This window comes from Poecilia latipinna, unplaced genomic scaffold (genome assembly GCF_001443285.1).
Source record: "Poecilia latipinna isolate Pla-1442-1.1 unplaced genomic scaffold, P_latipinna-1.0 Scaffold925, whole genome shotgun sequence".
Taxonomy (NCBI): domain Eukaryota; kingdom Metazoa; phylum Chordata; class Actinopteri; order Cyprinodontiformes; family Poeciliidae; genus Poecilia; species Poecilia latipinna.
In genome coordinates this window covers 1-20,448 of record NW_015113541.1, presented here as the reverse complement: position 1 = coordinate 20,448, position 20,448 = coordinate 1, and the positions used below count along the sequence as shown (strand labels likewise).

Sequence of the window (20,448 nt, the reverse complement as noted above, 5' to 3'; positions counted from 1 at the left end):
AAAATACGCAGTTTTAAAACAACAGGAAATTTTTTTTTTTGTTCCTCAGCTATGATTTACAAGGTGTGGTTAAAGCAGTAAATCAGGAGCACCTTCTCCTTCCAGTCAGGCGACATTCTTATCAGTAAAGCTCGACTTCCTTCTCTTATGTCTGAGAATGTGAGTCAAGCAACTGAGTTATACCTCCGGTTTTTACATCTGATCCCCAATTAGCTTGTTTTGCACGTCTCAAACAGTAGCATTGAAATAATTACTCTCTGTTCATTAAAACTTCAACAGGCTCCCTCTAAAAGTGAAAAAAACATATCTGAAGAAATGTGGAGCTGTTATTTAAAGACATGGTGGGGGTGTTTCATCAAAAAATAATAATAATTTTAAAAAAAACACCCAGAAATGGAAGCATGTTTTTCTGGGACGAACCACGGGGGAAGAGAAAAAAAAACTGCAATCATTTGAAGCAGCAGCCCTTCGACTCATCTCCTCCCCTTTCTCTCAACGAGACGCTCTGCATGTCATCTGCTGCTTGTTGGACGATAAATTGTCCCAAAAGTTATTGCGATAAATGATAATATTCTTGTTTTCAAGCAATGCAATAATGAAAGAAAACATTCTGCATTGTTTTACCGACAAGGCCCAACAAAGTGCTCAAATCTGCCCTCAGTAACGGCGACTGAAACCTTTCATGGGGACAATAAATAAATACTTTCAAGTAGCCAAAGTGTAGAAATGTTGCGACTCCAATGTGTTTGTTTGGTTTTTTTTTGTTAGAAATGTAGATCTGAAGCCAAACTCCACAGCAGTCAGATAAAGACAGAGCTTGGGAATCACCAAACTGCTCGGTGTGTCTGGGATTGGCCTACTTCCTCTGGGCTGGCAGACGGTGGCTAACCTGCTGCTGTCACAATCAATAAATTAAGCAGTCCGACCTGAGCGGCTCTGAGAATAATCTCAGCTCATCTGATTACTGGTGAGACTTTACTTCACAATCGCCAAAGTAAAAACTTCCTCCTTCTTTCTTTGGGCAACGCAGCAGCAAAACATCGCTGCAAAAATCAGGAAAACATGCAACTGTGATACTACTGGTGAATGTTGAGATGCCAACTAGGAACATTCCACATTTTTGAAGAGGCAGTAAAATTGACTTTTGAGCTTCACATCATGTTATGTTATTTACTCATCAAAAATATACCTGGAGTGTAACTTTAGTTCTTTATGCAGGTTTGACAAATCCTGTAATATCCATGGCAAACGGCCGAACCGCTGTCCGACCAACACAGCTGTGATCTGAATGATGAGTTTTCTCTCTGTGGTCCAACAGGTTTCAAGAAATTCAGCCTCTGGCGTTCCTCTGCTAATGGCCGTTAACGGATGCTAACGGACGCTCACATATGCTAACGGGCGCTCACAGATGCTAACGGATGCTAACGGACGCTCACGGATGCTAACGGACGCTCACATATGCTAACGGAAGCTAACGGACGCTAACATATGCTAACGGATGCTCACATATGCTAACGGACGCTCACAGATGCTAACGGATGCTCACGGATGCTAACGGACGCTCACGGATGCTAACGGACGCTAACATATGCTAACGGATGCTCACATATGCTAACGGACGCTCACGGATGCTAACGGACGCTCACATATGCTAACGACGCGCTGCTGCCTCACCTCTTTGATCCTCTCCAGCTCGTTGTGCAGCGCCTGCTTGGAGATCTCCACCTCGATGATCTTCTGCCTGAGCGTCTCGTTCTCGTCCTCCGCTCGGCTGCGCTTGTCCTCTGTGCTCTCCAGCTCGTTGTGCAGACGCACCGACACGTCTTTAGCAACCTGAAGACCGTTTGGTTTCACAAGATTAATATTTTTGACGACTCCTCCGTTATTCTTTTTCAGACTTCAGTACTTTAACGTCTTTTACTTGAACACAAAGTAGAGCAGAGGAAGAGAAATGATTAAAAAAAATATCTTCCAACTGACTAACCTCAAGCCTTTTTTGTTGTTTTGACCATTTCTCATTTTCTGCTAATAAATACTAAATTTTTGCTTGGAATTTCAGACATGCTGTCAGTAGTTCATAGAATCAAAGAACAATGTTCATTTTAGTCAAACATAAACCTGTAAAGAGTAAAATCAGAGAAACTGATGATTGAAAGTGGTGTTTTAATTTTTTGCTGAGCTGTCTGCAGTAAAAACCGTAAAAGTATTTCTTCCTTGCTGTTGAAGGTTTTACAAAAAGAAATTTCAGACAAATCGAACCAACAAGCAGCACCTTGAGGTCCTGCTCCAGACTGCGCAGCAGCTCTCCGTCCACATGGCCCGTCTGAGCGACACGCAGACTCTTCTGCTCCGCTTTCCTCAGTCGGTACTGCAGGATGCGGCAGTTCTTGTTGGCCCGGTCCAGTTCCCGCCGCAGCTCCTGCACCTGGTAGACCTCCTCCTCCAGGTAGCTGTCCCGAACCTCCTCCATCTCCGCTCGCAGCTCCTCCACTTCATCCTGGAAGATGCAGAGATGGAGGAAACAACCAAATGTTTAGGTTCTTAATTTGTCATCAAATTAAAAGGTGACCTGTTACCTTGTACAGGTTCTAGCGCAAAGGGCAATAAAAAAACATGATTACATTTTTACACAAAATCATTCTTAGAAAATGAGATTTTAGTTCAGTTCTGAATATTTTGAGCTGCTTTAAATCCAAATAAGCTGCTGCTGGCCACGGACCAACTCAACGAGTACACTTGCACGTGAAAATGGCTGAAAAAAGATGCACAATTATCCAACTGTACATCTTTGAAAAGCATTAGCAAAGCCTCCTGCACAACCAACAAGAATGCAGCAAGTGGTTTCTGGATGGTAAGTCAACAACAAAACACTTCTCTTTTCCAGCAGCCATGGTACTGCACATACAGCTGTAAAAACAGTTGGCCAAATGTGCTGGGGCTGAATAAATTTACAGAAATTAACACATTTTAACGTGAGTTTTTTTTTCCACTAAAACAAAAATATTCATACATTTTAAGGCTTCTTTCTGAAAAGCATTAGTAGAGCCTTCTGCACAACCAACAAGAATGTAGCAAGTGGTTTCTGGGCAGCAAGTCAATAGCAAAATACTTCTCTTTTCCAGCAGCCATTGTACAGTGCATACAAAACCAGCTGACCAAACATGCTGGAGCTGAATAAATTTACCCAAATCAACAAATGTTAATGTGAGTTTCAGCTGTTGTAACTAAAATATTAATAAAAGTTTAAACTTTATTTATTTAATATAATAAAGGTTTCTTTCATTCGGAAGGCAAAACTAATTTTAATGAGGCTTTTCTGCAATTAAAAGTTACAAAACTGAGCCTCTTTTAAGGACAACTGTGCAGAAAGTTCAGATCTGAGAGACACAAGATGAGATTAAAAAGGAAACTGGTTAAATAAATGTTTATTTTTTTCTGCTATAAAACAGAAAGTCAAATCAGGGGCAAAATTGATCAGTAAATGTCAATGTGATGAAAGCTGTGTCATAAAAACGGATTTAAAAGGTCAGATAAAGGTTCCCCAATCATAAGGATGAGTTTAAGTTATTTTCTGGCATAAATCTAATAAGGAAAATATGCAGTATGATACACTTATGTGGATTACGTTAATACTTTTAAATGGTTAAGCAGGAGCTCCAGTAATGATGACGTAGCATCCATATTTGGGCTGAGGCGTCTCATCAACATGCAGAGGTTTCTGTCCCGGATCTGTTTGCTGCGTAGATTTCCCCAGGGACAGAGATCACAACATGCGATGAAAAGACAACGAAGGAGGGAGAACCGTGTCAATTAAAGAAAACTAAATCCATCCTGATTTGGGAAAGCACTGAGGCCAGTGTTATCTGAGCAGGAAGCAGCTAATGACCTCGCAGACGGTCGAAGCGATCAATGCACAGGTTCAGAGCGGCACACTTAAAGAAAACCTCTGGTGTTTATTACAGGAGTGTTTGGTCCTGTTTTTAAAGACACTTTATCTTCAGCCATCAGCAGTTCTGATCGCTTAGAAAGGTTATATGCAAAATAAAAAGGTTTAAAGTGAACATTTTGTTCGTTTTTTCTCAATGAAATATGAGCTGGAAGGTTTTCTGACTGGGTTTTAATTTGCTACTAGAACTACGCCTGTCACAATGAATTTTACTGGACGATAAATCGTCCCAGAAGTTATCGTGATAAACGATAATATTGTTGTTTTGATAACATTTCCAGGTAATATAATGGTAATATCACAATAATGCAAGAACATATTCTGAAAATCAATAAACTTTAAATTCTAATGAAACTGGAAGACATTTTAAAAATAAATGAACAAAACAGCAGAAACGACAAATAAAATGAGTTATGAAGTCTCTGTACACCAGACTAGAGACTTTTATCCTTCCGTTTTTGGTACAAAAAAGAAAAACAATAAATTGTGCAAATGGAAATTATTGAGCTTGTTTTAATTTATCATGTCATTGATTTATTGATTTATTGTGACAGGTCTAATTATGAGGAATTAAATGTCTCTATGTTGCATAGATTGATCCAGGACTGCAACTAATGATTATTTTAGTAATCTGACGATTAATCAGATAAAAAAATTCTACAAAATAAAGCCACCTAATATATGGCAGAAATACCTTAAAAGATACAAATAAATAATTCAGTTCCTTTTGTAAATAAGAAAACATATATATATATATTTTGCCTGAGATGCAACAACACAACTGTCTTTTAGTGAATTTGAGCCTATTTTTGTTTTGCAAACATTTTTCAGTCTAATCAAGTTTCCTCAATTTCACTTTTTCTCATCCGTTTCTGCATATTTTTAAAATTTGAACATAAAAATGAAATTGTGAGCAACAAGACTGATCAAACTTAAAAGGAAAAGTTATAAAGATGATGATATAATGTACTGTAATCAATAGAAATATGAATTAAGTGCAAATTGAGGATTCATAAAGCTTTTTAGGTAAATTATTAATTTGTAAAAAGGCGTTTTATTTTGTTTAATTCTTTTGTAACATTAATTTACCAAAATAAATATAAAACTATAAGATCTGAAATGTTATTTTAAATTAATTTTTTGTGCTTTTTTAGAATAACAACATTTCTAGTAGAAAGAACGATACAAGTGATATCGAAATATATTTCACAGCTTTTTGAAACCAAATCAGAGATTTTGTTTTGGTATAATTAACTCTGACATATCCAACATTTTTACTTATTATTAATGTTTTTATTCTATATGTTCTTATTTAGAAAGTAGTAATAACTGGTGTAAAATTAGTATTTGTAAGTAGTAGGGATAAGTGATATTAATGTAAAGTTTTATTGCGATATTTTGTGGTAATATTGTGATAACGATAAAAGTGACAATAAAAACTATTACTTCTTTTCACATAATGATTTGTGTCACTAATTTGCTCACAGTAACTGAATTTAATGATATTAAATGCAGTTGAATATAATCAAACTGCATTAAGATGCTGCTTAATATGATTACATAATTTATTATGCATCAATAAATCTTATATTTATTGATAAGTAAAGATGCGACCACTGAACAAACAGTGGAAAAAATACTAAAACCTACAATATGGACAGTATTGGGTGGTTTAAACATAATTAAATTAAATTTATTGTGACAAGAATAAATCAAAATTCTTATCATGATAAGGAATTTATCATGATAAATTATGAACAATACGTTAAAAGCCCACTCTTAATTAAACAGTTAATATTCGAGAATCTGCTGGAGAAAATTAAAGTGACAGACCAGTTAATTGGATCATTCACAGACAACATTTGCATATATTTGCAGCTAAAGATAAATTTACCAGCCAATCGAGGGGAACTTGTTGCAGAAATCCAGCTGCATCCAAGCAAAGTCACACCAAATGAACACAAATTTGTTCTGCCAAGCTGCAGACTTTGCTTAGTGGGGGAAACTCGGTTATTTAGGTAAACATGTTTTTATGGGGGGAGGTTAGAGGACCTCAGAGACCCAGCTGGCAGGCAGTGACAGCCGGGGTCTTTGAACGCACCCCCTCCACACACTGACATGCGACTGTCATCGAGTCCTGGGGGATAAAGCCGTTACAGCCAGAGGCAGCAAAGCTGATTAACTCTCCTGTGTCTCGACCGATCGAGACAGAAACGAGTGATCAAGTTTGAAATATTACTTTCATCTGTGTTCAAATGTAACTTTTTCATCTTCGAAATGGAAAAACTGAAGGTTCGTTTGTGTCTTTTTTTTTTCTTTTTTATCGATTTGTAGGTACATTTTAAAGCAGCGAATGAGACAGAAAGTCCAGTTTAGATTCAAGCTTTGTTTTAAAAATATGGTTCCTGTGTCAAATATCGAGCTTTTACAGATAATCTTTAAAGAAATAGAAAATTAGCACAAATTCTTACTGAGTAATTTGGTCTAGTTTCGAATGCTAATCTATTAGTACACTTAAAATAAGACGAAAACTAACTTACAAATAATTTTTCAGCAAGAAATATTAGCTTGTTTTGAGTAAATTATTCCTAAATATTGGTTAAATAAATACTAGTTCCAATGCAAATTATTTTACTCATAACATGGAAAAATCTCTTCTTAAAAGTGAAAATCTGCCACCATTATAAAGGAATTATTTACTTACAACAAGCTAATATTTCTTGCTGAAAAGATACTTATAAATCAGTTTTCGTCTTCTTTTAAGCTTACTAATAGATTTGTGGTAAACCATAATTACTTGCATCAAAACAAAGACACACCAAACAAAAACAAATACGCAAAATATGTTTTACCACGCTGCAGATTTGCTTAATTTTATGTGTATGCAGTGAGAATATTGTGTCCTACACAATCCAGCTCTCATCAGCACAGATGCATTAATCTGAGCAAAACGTGAGACTTTATGTCTGAACAGGCTTTAGCTTTGACTGAAACAGAATGAAAAATATGAAAAAAGAAAAAACAGGGGGAAGCACCAGGATGAAGCCTCCCCCTCATAAAAGTCCCATCAATAAAGGTCAAATCCGCAGAGATGGCTGAGAAGATTACCAGGATGACATGATGGATGGAAAACCAGTGGGAATGTGTTTAGATTTGAGATATAGATGAAAAATTAGGTTATAATAAAACAGGTGAAAAGTCAAGGGCATCAATAACAATCAGCATTGAATTTTTTTTTGGGGCAGCCAGTAAAGGAGAAGACTGGGGCGACCCCTCAAAATCTGCTGCACCCTTCCCCCACTAATTCCCCAGTCCGTGGTCAGATGGTCTTATGATTATATGCATAAACTGCGCATTATTTTCACATTCTGACATGAAACTGGTGGATTTTTTTGATCCTCATGTATTTGAGGCTTTGTCTGTGGAATATCTCTCCAAATTACTCGTGGAAAATTTGCATATTTGTCAATTTTTTGCAGAGAAATCTAAAATATAAAAAAAGAAAATGCAACTTAGGAAGCTGAAATATTCCTACACAAAGCAGCCAATCCAGAAGCGGCATCCATTTTCCTTTGGTGCTGATTGGCTGAACACACAAGAATAGAGATAAGGATAACTGCTAACTAATTAATGTCTCTTTTGGAAAAATCAACTGGAACGCTCTCCGGAGTCGGATTTCCCACTGGTGAGACTTCGCCGTTCAACGACATGGCCATTCATTGCATCAAGAGTATTAAGATGTGGTGGAAACATGTTTATTTTACAACACGCACATGTAAAAAATGCATCTAAAATTAACATGTTAGATGTAGCACCTGCAGCTGTAAACTGAACAAATTAAAAGTGATGCTCACTTAAAATGATGTTTATGAAAGTTACTGTGTTTACGGGCGCCGCCATGTTGAAAATCCAAAACTCAGTAAGTAACTTCTACAAAAAATGTATTTTACATATTTGCTAAAATGTTGACAGTAGAAGACAGATAATGTGAAACAAAATATCTCCTAGTTCTAACTGCAGACATACATCACTCAGTCAGAAACATCCAATCAGAGCCGGGAGGAGGATCTTAGCGCTGTCAATCACTCTCATGCTCACCTCTTCCCTTTTGCTCTCTGCTACAACTGGTTCACCACAACATAGTCTGCCACTAATGCTAAGGCTAGTTAGCCTAGCTACAAATGACAGCAGATAAACAGTTTTCCTGGAGCGGTAAGTTGTTTCTCTGTTATTAGCACATTGATTGACATTGCTAAGACCGGTCTCCTGGCTCTGATGGGTTGTGATTGGCTAGTTAGCATGACCACCAATGACAAAAGACAATCAGTTGTTTCTCTGTCATTACCACATTTAGCAGAGAGTACATGAGGGGGATTGACAGCGTTAAGACCCGCCTCCTGGCTCTGATTGGCTGCTTTTAACCGGGAGTGGTGTATTTCTTCAGACAGCAACAGTAGCTCAGGGAGAAGGTGAAGGAGGTCCATCTTTTCACAGATTATCTGTCATATTGTACTTTGATGACATGGTGACATCTTCAACAATATATATATTTTTTATAAAAGTTAAATGCTGCAGCTTTAAACCTGGAGTCCTGACTTCAGAGGTAACTGGGACACAGTATAAGTTTCAACTCCCATACCTAACTAAAACTCAAAATTCTGCTACTTTGAATTTTGGTTTGACACCCAGACATAATTAGAGCCCCCATCTAGCCAACCACCATAAAACTTTCAAGAGGCGCCCCTGCATCTATCAGCTCTGGTCCAGGCTTTTATGAAACCCAGTCCGTACCTTGAGGTAGTCGTTTTCAGATCTCAGCTCGTCTATCTCCCGCAGCAGGTCGTCCTCGACTGCAGCCCTGCTGGTTCCTGCCGGTTTGAATTGTGCGCTGGTGGACGGTTTCTCCGGTTTCTGCCTCTCTCCCTGCGGCCCCGGAGCGGGCTGAGCCGGAGACGCGCCGGTGGGCGCCGGAGCAGCAGGATTATCGCCCACAGGCTGATCCCGGTCGCTGGAGCCGGTGCCGGACTCGGCGTCGCTGGCGGCCGGCGCCTGCTTGTGTTCGTCGGACAGCGGATCGGACGGGCAGTCCGACAGGTCCGAGCTGCTGTCCGTCTGGCTGACCCGGCTGAGCTGCGCGCCGGTCGGAACCCTGATCGGGGATCCATGGCTGAGAGGCCCCGGGGATCCCGCGGCTAGTTTGCCCTTCTTGCCTTTGGTGCGGATCGGACTGCTGGTGCTGTCCGGCTTGGTGCTGCTGGCCGCTGCATGCTGCGGCGCCTTCGTGGGTTTTTTCGTGGCGGGGGACTTGATGCTACTTTTTGGCGTGGCTGGTTTCTCTTTGGCCCCGGTTGTGTTGCGCCTGGAGGTTCGGTTCGGATGGGCTAAAGACGCCGTGGCAGACTGCTGCTGCTTGGCCAGTTTCGGGGATTTGGGGACGATGGCAGGTGGTTTGTTGGAACGGGAGTGCACATCCTTGAGGAAAGGTCTCGCCGGGGAAGGCGCTCGGTTCAGCCTCTTCTTCTCCAACAGTTGGCTCTGCGGTTTGGAGTCAGAGCCATTGGAGCTCTCCATTATACAGGAGGATGATCAGGAAGGAAACGATCAATCCACGGCACCGAGGAAAATCTCTGACGTGCGCCTGCAGGGAAGCAGCCAGGTTGCTCTGCTTTCTTCTTCCTTGTCGGTTTGGGGATGCGCATCCTGCGGCGGGCTGGATGCTGCTTTTCACTCCATCCAGCAACATTCACCAGGTTGTCATTGTAGTCCCCTCTGCCTGTGGAGCCTCCAGAGGAAACACTGCAATGAAGGAGAGGGGATTAGTGGCAGGTTGCATCTGCAGCCCGGGCTGCTTCAACTCAACTTGGGAATCACAGAAGTGAGCCGGAGTCAGATCCCTTCCTCCTCCATTCCCGTTTCATGCGCTCCGGACCCCAGCCAGTCGCTCTCCTTCACAAATGACACGTAAAATCTGCAATCGCTGCGGTGTGAGGCTCGACGCCCGTGGATTCCTGCGAGGCGCATGCGCTGCTGCTTCACACCCCTTGTTTTCTGTGGGACCAGGTCTGCCACGCTCTGCTGCGCATGTCCTGGCGGCTGTTGAACACCTTTTCACAAAGGGACAAATGTTTATGCAAAAGCCCAATAAAGGCGAACAGAATATCGAACCAAAATGTTCACAACAAACTTAAAGCAAAGTTATGGTAAATTAGGTGGAAGCATTTTGATGACTCATTTTCTTTTACAAGTAAAAATCTGAAAAGAATAGCATTGTAGGCGAAATGTTACGTATTTCAAAGGCACACAGTGACATGTTATAATACAAGGAAGTAACTGTTACCTTGAATTATGAAAAAGTGTATATATCAAACATAAAAGAAAAGAAATGACTTTCCAATTTGACGTCTGTCTCTTTAAGAAGTTCCTTCTCTTTTAGACAGCTGCTTTGTCATCACAACAAACCTTATCCATTAAAGCTGCAGCATGCCACTTTTACAAAAATATGAACAGCCGCCACCATGTTATGAGACAAATAATCTGTGAAAAAATCTGAAACAACCAATCAGAGCCAGGAGGCGGGACCTAGCGATGTCAATCAACATCATGCACTCACTGCTATATGTGCAAGTGGAAAGAACTTACCTTGACGGGAATCTGCAGTGATCGGTGGCCATGCTAACTACCCTTACATCCTGCTATTGGGTAGAATCTGTAGTATGTAACATAAGCATTATTGACAGCGCTAAGACCCTCCTCTGGGCCCTGATTGGTCGATTCTGACTGAACGGTGTATTTCAGAAGTTTGCCTTTGGAGAAGACAGAGGAGCTTTATTTTTCCATCGATTATCTGTCTCCTACCAAACTGTGACGACATGGTGACATTTTTAACCAATATGAAAAAAATATGCATATTTAATAAAAGTTACATTCTGCAGCTACAAACTATTTACAGTCATTTTTAAGAGAGTTGGACAGAATAGTAACATTTATGATGAGTTCCACAGAGTTGCAGTTCTTCCAGGTGTTAGCTAATTACTGCTGCCGCTAGTCTGGAGGAACTGGGCGGGAAAGAAGCCAACTGTTCAAGCTTTGCCACAGATTTCAAATTAGATTTAGGCCTGGACTTTGACTACACCATTTGAACACATGAATGTGCTTTATTCAAAGCCGTTTGATTTTAGCGTCAGGCTTCATGCTTGTCGTCCTGTCTCATATTTTTTGCAGACTCTTAGTTTTTTCTCCACATGATGCTGCCACTACCACAAACTTCCTAATCTCTCAGTCACCAAAAAACGTAAATAAACACAAAGCCTTAGTAATAAATATAGACATCTTTAATTGCATTTCATTAGTTCAAGAATGCCACAAGTTATAAATACAGTCAATCTGCTTTAAACCTTCCAGAGACTGGTTTTAACACAAAATAACAGACATACATCATAAAGGATACACGTCGCAAATAAAACGCAATTCTTTAAATGTATAGTTAAAAACCACAAAGTAGTAAAAGGCTTGGTTATCAGAACAAAGTCCACAGGGTTAGTGCCAAAACGTCGAGGGGAGAAAGGTTTCCTTTCCAAACGAACACCACTATCTGAAGAAATGCTCGCACTTCCAAAACTCAGGCGATAAAAATCCCAATTTTCCAGATAATTTCAGCGCAAACGGTGTCCTGCTGGACGATAGTCTTATTGCTAGGAGGTTTAACTGAAAACTTAATGTTTTATTTTATTCTAGAAAAGCTGTCAGTTTGAGTTTCTTTTTTATTATCAAAACTCACAGTGCTACGTTGCTACTTCTGCGATAATTTAATAACAAACAAAGCCTGAACTTACACAATCCACCAGACCAAAACGAGGGAGAAATGCAAGATTATTGGTGATCTAAACGTGGAAAATTAATAGAAAGGTTGTTAAGTTAGATGCAGTTTACAACTTCACCACTAGATGTCAGTACACTTAACATAATGGGGCTTTAATTGTTCACAATTCAGAAAAAAATCCCAACTGTGCAGCTCTGAGCCCATCAGTTTCCTGAGTCACACAAACACCAACCAAGTCGCCTTCTACTGCTCCAACTTTTTAAGCCTTTATTGTTTATTCTTCCCCCCAAATTCATAAGAAAATAAACAAACAACAGAGAAGTATTAGTAACAAGAAAGGATAGAACCATGTCTGCATTCTGGCGGTATTACCGTCTTTAGCACAAATAGATCCAGGACTACATTACCCATATCTCCTTGCGTCTACAGAGCGTAGCCACATTAGTGCTAAATAAACTACAACTTGTGTTATTTTGTTTTCCTGCATGTCAGCTTAAAATGGGAATCTGGTTTTGTAGTGCAAAACGTTACAATTTATAGAAAAATAACTCCAGCCACATTAATACTTCAAGATAAAGTAGATCCATAAATTTATGACTTGGCAAAAATATCTCCACCTTATCCAGTAATTACAGCAACCACACCGTATTTATGCTTAATCTGTCTCTTAGTAAAAACACGTCAAGCTTAAACTGAGCTATAGAGAGATGTGAGATGTAATCCCTTTGTCTTGGAGCGATTCGGATGATTTTAAAATTAGTGAGAGGTTTCCCACATGCCTAGTGTAACCGTCCAAACACTGAGGTAGTCTGGGTGTAGACAGGCAGGTGGTAGGAAGGTTCTCCAGGTGTAAGCGTTAGTGCGCTGCAGGTCAAAGTGTTCAGTAATGGAGGAGAGGAAGCAACAGAGAGGATAATACTGCTCGATTCATGCAACAATTACAGCAGCGGTCAATAAAGTGCTGCTGTGTACTGCCCCCATGTGGCCACGTTGGTGCGCTGCAGGTTTCAGAGAGCGTCTGGGGGTGTATGTGTGTGTGTCGGGTGTGTTTCCACACAGAGTCTCAGCAACAGCGCATGCGGGGAGGGGGTAGCTCCGGTGGCACTTCGGGTTCAGGCTGCAGAGACAGGACGCTGTTGGAGAGCTCCTTGTTGGAAACTTCAAGAGGCATCTGGGGGAAAAAAACAGGAAACTCAGCCATCCAGAGGTGAGAAAACAAGACAGAAATGGAAACAAACAGCAGCTTTACCTGCACTGGAGCTGGGAGATGTGGATTAAAAATAAAAATAGCTGATTTTTTTCAGAACATATGCAATTTTCAATTATAATAATCTAAAAAAAACCTTCCCAAATCAGACGGGATTCATTGAAAAACAAAATTTCAGTTGTTTCAAAACAAAATAATTTTATATAATATATGCAATTAAATGCCAATTCTTGGCTTTGCTGAATGTTACAACTGATCTCTCTTTATGCCATTAAATTATTTAAAATCTAATTACACTAATGGAACAATAAAAGATAAAAGTCTCTTTCGAAGGTTATAAACATAATCAGTTAAAACATAAATTCTTAATTCATCGTTTTACCTCATAAATAAATAAATATCCAAAATCCTAAACACTCCAACCTTGCTGAGAATGTCATCAACAAGCTTGACAAAAATCTCATCCACGTTAAAATTATCCTTGGCACTGGCTTCGCAGAAGCGCATCCCACTTATCCGAGAGGCAAACTGTAAAATACAAAATAAATCAGGAAATTCAGCATCAGCATCATTAGCATTACAGGCCTGGAAAGGACGGCCCATGGGTAGGCCTGGTATGATAACAAATTTTACTAGACGATAAATTGTCAAAGAAGTTATTGCGGTAAACGATAAAACTGATGTTTTGAGACCATGTTCAAGTAATAATGCAAGAACACATTGTGAAAGATCAATAAACTTTAAATTCTAGTGAACATTTAACACTGGAGCTGGAAAACATTTAGATATCTAAAATAAACAACAGAAACACTGACGGTGTGTATAAGGAGTCTTCATGAATGTTATGAAGTCACTGACACATCAAATAACATTAATTATGATATGTAAACAAAAATGTCCTTCAGAAAAAAAAAGGTTTAGTTTAGTTGAGCCAAAAGCAGCAGGTTGAAGACTTTTATCACCCAGTTTTTGGCAGGAAAAAAAAAAACATGCAAATGGAAATCATTGAGTTTACTTTAATTTATCGTGTGATTAACTGATTTATTGATTATCGTGACATCAGCTGGTAAACATGAGAGGAAAGTTTGAAGTTGTAGTGATGATGTAAAGACGTGAACTCACTCTCTCTCCTTGTTGTTTTGAGATGATCCGATCCGTCTCACAGTCCAGCTTGTTTCCCACCAGCAGAAGCTCTGCTTCCTCTGAGGCGTACTGACGCGCCACAACGAGAAACAGGGCAGAGAAACAGCAACTCAGAAAACGGCACTGGGCTTTTAGAAATGTACAGTGTCAACCAATGTTGGCTGGAAAAAACACGTTGGGTCAGTTAATTCGGTTTGGGATGGTTTTCACAACATTTGACAGGTGTCTTCTTAATCAAATACATCTGGTAAGTTTCTCTTACCTTGTCTATCATTTTCATCCATTTAGGAAGGTCCTCGAAAGTTTCCTGTTTTGTGATGTCATAAACCACGACGATTCCCTTGGCTCCTCTGTAGTAGGCCGACGTGATGCTGTTGAACCTCTCCTGGCCGGCAGTGTCCCTGTAGCAAAGAGATCAGACCACATTATTCAAAAAGGATTTAAATATAAACAAAAACACCAGTTTGAATCAGAAATAATTTACTTTAATGGGTCCTCATTACATTAAATGAAGATGTACAAGAAGAATCAGTCGAGGAAGCTCGTTTCTACATTATTGGTATAATCATTTTAATGGTTTATTGTTTTATCTGATTAATGACAGCTGAGAGCCGTAAAGTTATGATCCTTCATTTAGACGTATCAGAGTAAAGACGGTTGAACAAAAATGCCACATTTTTCAGATTTTTATTTACACAAGAGGTTCATAAACTACATATTCTCCTGCCACTTCAAATGTACCAGTTTGACATGAAAATGACAGCTTGTTCTTTCAGTAAACGGCTTTTTTGAGTCCTAAATTAGTTATTAGTTTATTTAAACGATTAATCACAATTAATCGTTCCAGCTCTAATCTTAAATGCAAAATGTACATAATTTTTGTATAGTTTGGCTTAATTCCTGCTCTGAAAAAGCTGTTCTTTCAGCAATTTTTTCTAAGTCTGCATTCTCCAGTTAATAATTAATCAATCACTAAATTAGTTGATTATTTCAATAACTGATTCATCACCATTTATCTGATTGATCATTTCAGCAATAGTTCTTATGAATAAAAATCTGAAAAGTGTGGCATGAATTTATAGTTAAGCTCTGGGTCGATTTTTTTTTTCTCAGATTAAACAACTACTAAATATATGATTATTTCAACAGTCGATTAATCCGATTAATTGTTTAAGCTCTGATTTAAATACATAGATTATTGTAATTTTTACCATAAAAATGTCTAAATCTACAACGTACAAAGAATGCTTATGTATTACGACACAATCACATTTTAACAGGCGGTAAAACAACATAAAAAGTGGAATGATTGTATTATTAAACAGGTCTGTAATTATGATGTCATGGCTTGATGTCTGAATTAAATTCTCTGTTCAGAGATTAAAAGGAAGAAAAAACAAAACCAACAACCCACAGTTGTATTTTAATGACAGCAGTATAAGCAACACTAAGTGCAGAGCTACTGTACCTTCAGCCAGCTAGTCTCTCCCTTCTCCCCAGTGAGTCACAGTCAGGCTAACGAGCAGGAGAGTGGACAGACAGCAGCACAATGGCAGGGTTAGCCGAGACTGGACAAAGCTGAGGTGGAGCTTGATGACAGATTTCAACACGACGAGAACGCAAACACACACACACACACACAATGGGTGACAGCTGTCCAGATCAGAGTGAGGACTGGTAGAGGAGTGAGTTTGAGATGGAAAAGTGGATGACGGTTCGTCAGCAGCAGAAATGTGTTAGTGAAACAAGCAGAGGAAGTCCCACATCGAAGCTAAGCTCCGCGCGGCACGACTCGGATCCGAAAACTAATCCACAAAGTTCAGCTCGTATCATTTTTCACAAACAAAACTTACCAAATAAGCTGCATATAAATGAAATTCAATTAACCTAAAACGGGCCATTCTCCAAAGACAGGCTTTATTAGGAACTTAAGATTTACACTTCGTCAGTACCAGAACTGGGTTAATAAATATGGTTAAAAATGGAAAAAAAACTAAATTCAGAAAAATTAAAACGGGAGAACATTTTTTATTTAAAATAAAATCAAGGATAAACAGACTAAAGAACAGTTTCTAAAAGAACTGTTCTTGTACTGAACATAGCAAATATATCTTAAACCTGATCTTTATTTATTCATTTTTATTTATTTTAGTCTCAACATCCCAGCTGTTCTTTGTTTCTTGGAGAGTTGCAATTTTTTTTATATCCCTTTGTGCTTTATTTGTGCACAATGACAGTAAAGGCAGTTCTGATAATTAAAGGGACGTCATAATCTTTATGCGACACAAACGTGACGTTTACTTTCTTCTTCTGCGCATGCGGGTCGCTTCGGGGTCGTAAACCATTCACACAGATTACTGACGCATTTATTTAGTATGAACAACCATACAAGAAACAAATAAGTGAACTTCAGTACAAAATTTAAAAAATAAATTCATTAAAAATAAAAATTTGGATTTGAGCATCAAGACCTTCAGATTTTAAATAGTATTGGGACAAATGGCTTGGAAAACATTAGTTAAATTATTTGTTGTATATGACGAAGCAATAGCAAAAAAAAGTAATCAAAAATGATAAATGTGAACTACTTTTTTTAATAATAGTGAATAAAATATTGCATGAGCAAAGAAATCTAGTAGTAGGGAAATGCTTTATTTTTATTTTTTACAAAACTAAATGCTTTCTTCCATTTGGGAAAATATATTTGATTTTTTGTTTGTTCTAGAGCCTAAAAAACATTTAATATGTAATTTAATTTAATCATAAATATGATTAAATTTTAGATTCCTATTCAAATATTCAGGACAATTTAAAGCTGTAAGAGAGACACAACTTAAAAAAATACTGAATGAAACCAAACTGAACAAACACTTCATGAATATCACAAAGATAATATTTGGTAATTAGTGCTTCATTATTAGAGCACATTACTGCAGTGAGCTATATGTTTTTAATTTTTTTTTTAATGTATGTAAATCTTATGTAAAAACTCGCACTGCCTTCAAAATGCCTATTTTTTAATTTAAAAATAAACAAACAAACTATCTGCACAGGTCAGATGAGCCTTGCATGGCAGCAGCAGCAGCTTGGTTAGTGCAGGACAAAGAAACCAAGCAGGTTTGCATCAACTGCATCTCATCCCAGAGGAAAACTCACCATATCTGAAGTCTGATCTTCTTCCCTCTCAATTCAACTGTCTTGATTTTGAAATCAACACCTGCAAAAGGAAACAGAAACGTGAATTCAGCCGAGTACCATCCATGATTTATTTTATTTAACCAGATGAGTTCATTGAGAACAAATTCTCATTTTCAACAACGACCTAAACAGAAGACATTAAAACATCACCCAGCAAAAAAGGAAGAATATTTTTTTTTTAAACTGACAAAAATACAACTATACTCTGTCCAACGATACTAAAACATTTTTAGAAGCAGGTATATCATGTACTTTGTTTTTTACTGAGTTGATCAAGGTTGACATTGAAGTTTCTTCTGTTGCTTTCATTTTCATGCGAGTAGTTTCTGGGGGGTTTCCATTTGACTTTAATCTTGTTTAAATTTACCTGTGATGGATTAAAGTTCCTTTGATGAGCTTTTTAACATTTTATTACATTACAACAACAGACTTTGGTGCATTTTATTGGGATTTTATGGGATAAAAGAACACAGACTGAGGGGAAGACTGCTTTTTTATTTACATTTTAAAAAATAAATCTCTGAAAAGTGTCAGAATTGACCTAATTGGTAAATACAGTTTGTTTGTAATTTAATTTAGTTTCAGTATTAATTCAGCTAATCTTTGAAGACAGAGATTTGCAGAAGATACAAAAAACAAATAAAAAAAAGACTAAAGACTAGGATGGAGATTCACCTATCTGCTGGACAACATCCCTAAATAATAATGTATAATTATAATTATAATTCTTCTCAGTTCTCATAAATTATAATTATAAAAATTGTTGCAAGCATTCAGATTTGAAATTGAGCTCCTCTGTAGGGAATCTCAATCAATCACTTTATTGTCCACATTAAACACAGGACACAAAAAACAAACAAAAAACCCCAACAATAAACAAACCCATAATTTACCAAAAAAGGAATAGGCTGATGCCAAGCTTATTCTTACCTACCCTATTTTATACCCAACAACCTACCAAGACATCTTCACAATACATACAATCTGACTGAGTTTGTGCTATTAATTTACATAGAAAGAATTGACTTAAATTCAGCTTTTAGATGTTCAAAGTTTGCAGAAAAATCTGCTTGACAGAGAAGAACAGCAAGACAAACTCGTCTGCAGGGTTGGGTTGGTTGTGCGGAGGTGCCTGGACTCTGTTGGGACTATCTTTGAGAGGCTCTGCTGGAGGCAGGCACAGAGCATCCCAATCAGTGGCCTGTGACAGTCACCCCCTCCAATCAATCCCAGCTGGGCAAGAGAGCAGCCACAGCCAAACGTTCCTGGGCTGCAGGACTGAAAATTTATCCCCAAAGCCACAATACAAAAGAATAAAAAACTCCAACCATTGGTAACCAACAACCTGACCGAATCTATTTTACTGACATCTGCTACGTTGGCTAAGTGAGATACTTTGAATTTTACTTCATAGTTTTACTTTATTTTGTGTTACTTAGAGAAAATAATTTCTCTGAGCTCTTCTACAGCGTTAAATATGAATTTGAGGGGTATGACAACAAGTAGTAAACAGTATAGTCTACTTGTTGCATATTTGAAAGTACAATAGGAAACACAAGTTAAGAACACAGCAGACTTATATTACAGGATATAAATAAACATTACACGGGATAATGCAAAACATTTCCACAAGTGGCCTCTGATAAAGTTAACATAATATCACAGAGCCTTTGCTGGGTCACAGGAATGGCAAGACAACATGGATCTCCATCATAGCAGCAGCTTGTGTGTGACTATTTTGGGACTGGCCATTGTGGCTGGCTGGGGTCCAGGTCACAGGACTGTTTACAGGGTCGCAACAACAATTAATTTTATGTTTAAATAAACAAGAAAGGCACATTCTTTATATCAAAATGATGCAGGAAAATATTCAAATTTAAGATGGAGGAAAATGGGAACTGGGGGCTGAACTAGACCAGACGTTCGTCTCATAAAATCTTCGTATTTTTAAAAAATCTTTATATCAATTCACGCTTAACACGTATATTTTAATTGGAACTATTAGCTATATAGATAATTTTTAGACCATTGGAAACCTATTAACACTATGGAAAATAAAACTTAACTCTATTACTATAAACTTCACTCTGTCGTCTTAAACCTGTTAGCATGAATTAGCTTCTCACAGGAAACGGGGAGGAAAAAGCCGCATTTCGCTCATCCCATCGTGGTTTTAATGGCTTTTCAGGAAGTAGTCGGATCCCGTTTTTAAAACCAACTGAAACTGCCTGAATAAAAAGTAGAAAAAACAGACCCTGTCCTCACCTACTGTCGACTTGCATGACTCACAGAAAGTATCGTCGGTGAACCTCTCCATGAGGCTGGTTTTACCCACTCCACGGGAGCCAATAATTATAATCTGGAGTTTAAAGTCAGCGGGTCGGGGAGGCATCTTCCTGCGGCGGGACTGAGCCCCCAGAGCGGGAGACGAGTTCTCGTAGCCTCCGCTGCCACCACCGGCAGCGGCCCTCCGCGGTATATCATATCTCGGATCCATCAGTAATTCCACATTTATGACAACAAAATTAACATATGAACAAACCTAAGCTGAGATACTGCCAAAGTAATTTGCTACTTCAAACTTTCTTTATTGTCCAGAGAAGTTAGGGAAAGTTTGTTGCCCGCTGATAGTTGTTGTTCAGCCATTAGAGACCCTGGATGTCATTGCGTCATTTCCGTTTCCCAGACTCATTTTTATCCAAATATTTGCTTCTAAAAACCACAAAATCTAAGAAAGACAAAAAAACAAACAAACACAAAAACTTACAATTTAACGTTTCCTTGTTTCCGCTAACTGAAAGATTAATTATTAAGCCAATAAATCCCACTTTCTTCTTGCAGTTCCAGGGAATGGAATGGAAAGGAAATATTTAAAAACTAGAAGAATAAACGGTTTAAATATAGTTCATTTAATTTTTTCTCCTTTAATTTTTTTAGCGGTTGGCAAGAAACGCATTTCATTTCTTTGCATCTGATAATGTTTACGTAGGAGATAAACCCTGAAACCGTAGTGTCTCAGGGAGCTTTACCCATGGGCGGTCCTAGATGGGGACCGCCAGGGGCCAGTGCCCTTGTAGAATTTGTCTTGATCCATTTTATGGCCCCTGTGCAGAAGACCTAATACTAAATCAAATT

At 38.4% G+C, this 20,448-nt stretch overlaps 2 protein-coding genes across 8 annotated transcripts in view; both read right to left on the bottom strand.

Moving 5' to 3' along the window:
- Positions 1 to 10,821, bottom strand: part of mtcl1 (microtubule crosslinking factor 1) — a 76,240-nt gene extending 65,419 nt beyond the window's left edge. For 5 of the 6 annotated variants that reach the window (XM_015049074.1, XM_015049077.1, XM_015049075.1 and 2 more), the window contains exons 1-3: positions 8,738 to 10,821; positions 2,273 to 2,497; positions 1,675 to 1,833 (exon numbers count right to left, since the gene is read on the bottom strand). In XM_015049074.1, the coding sequence (XP_014904560.1) occupies positions 1,675 to 1,833; positions 2,273 to 2,497; positions 8,738 to 9,517 (1,164 nt within the window). In that variant the 5' untranslated portion in view covers positions 9,518 to 10,821. The remainder of the gene's footprint in view (positions 1 to 1,674; positions 1,834 to 2,272; positions 2,498 to 8,737) is intronic. The other variant, XM_015049079.1, reaches the window with a different exon arrangement.
- Positions 10,822 to 11,255: 434 nt separating this feature from the next.
- On the bottom strand, positions 11,256 to 19,996 carry rab12 (RAB12, member RAS oncogene family). Of its 2 annotated transcripts, none has more exons than XM_015049081.1 (6): positions 19,579 to 19,995; positions 17,272 to 17,332; positions 14,378 to 14,516; positions 14,095 to 14,184; positions 13,396 to 13,500; positions 11,256 to 12,936 (listed from the first exon to the last, which is right to left on the bottom strand). In XM_015049081.1, exons 1-6 carry the CDS (start codon positions 19,808 to 19,810, stop codon positions 12,829 to 12,831), a joined length of 735 nt encoding a protein of 244 aa, XP_014904567.1. In that variant the 5' UTR covers positions 19,811 to 19,995; the 3' UTR covers positions 11,256 to 12,828. The 2 variants fall into 2 exon arrangements, with proteins under 2 accessions (XP_014904567.1, XP_014904568.1); XM_015049082.1 differs by having other exon boundaries at positions 12,410 to 12,936; positions 19,603 to 19,996.
- Positions 19,997 to 20,448: the final 452 nt, after the last annotated feature.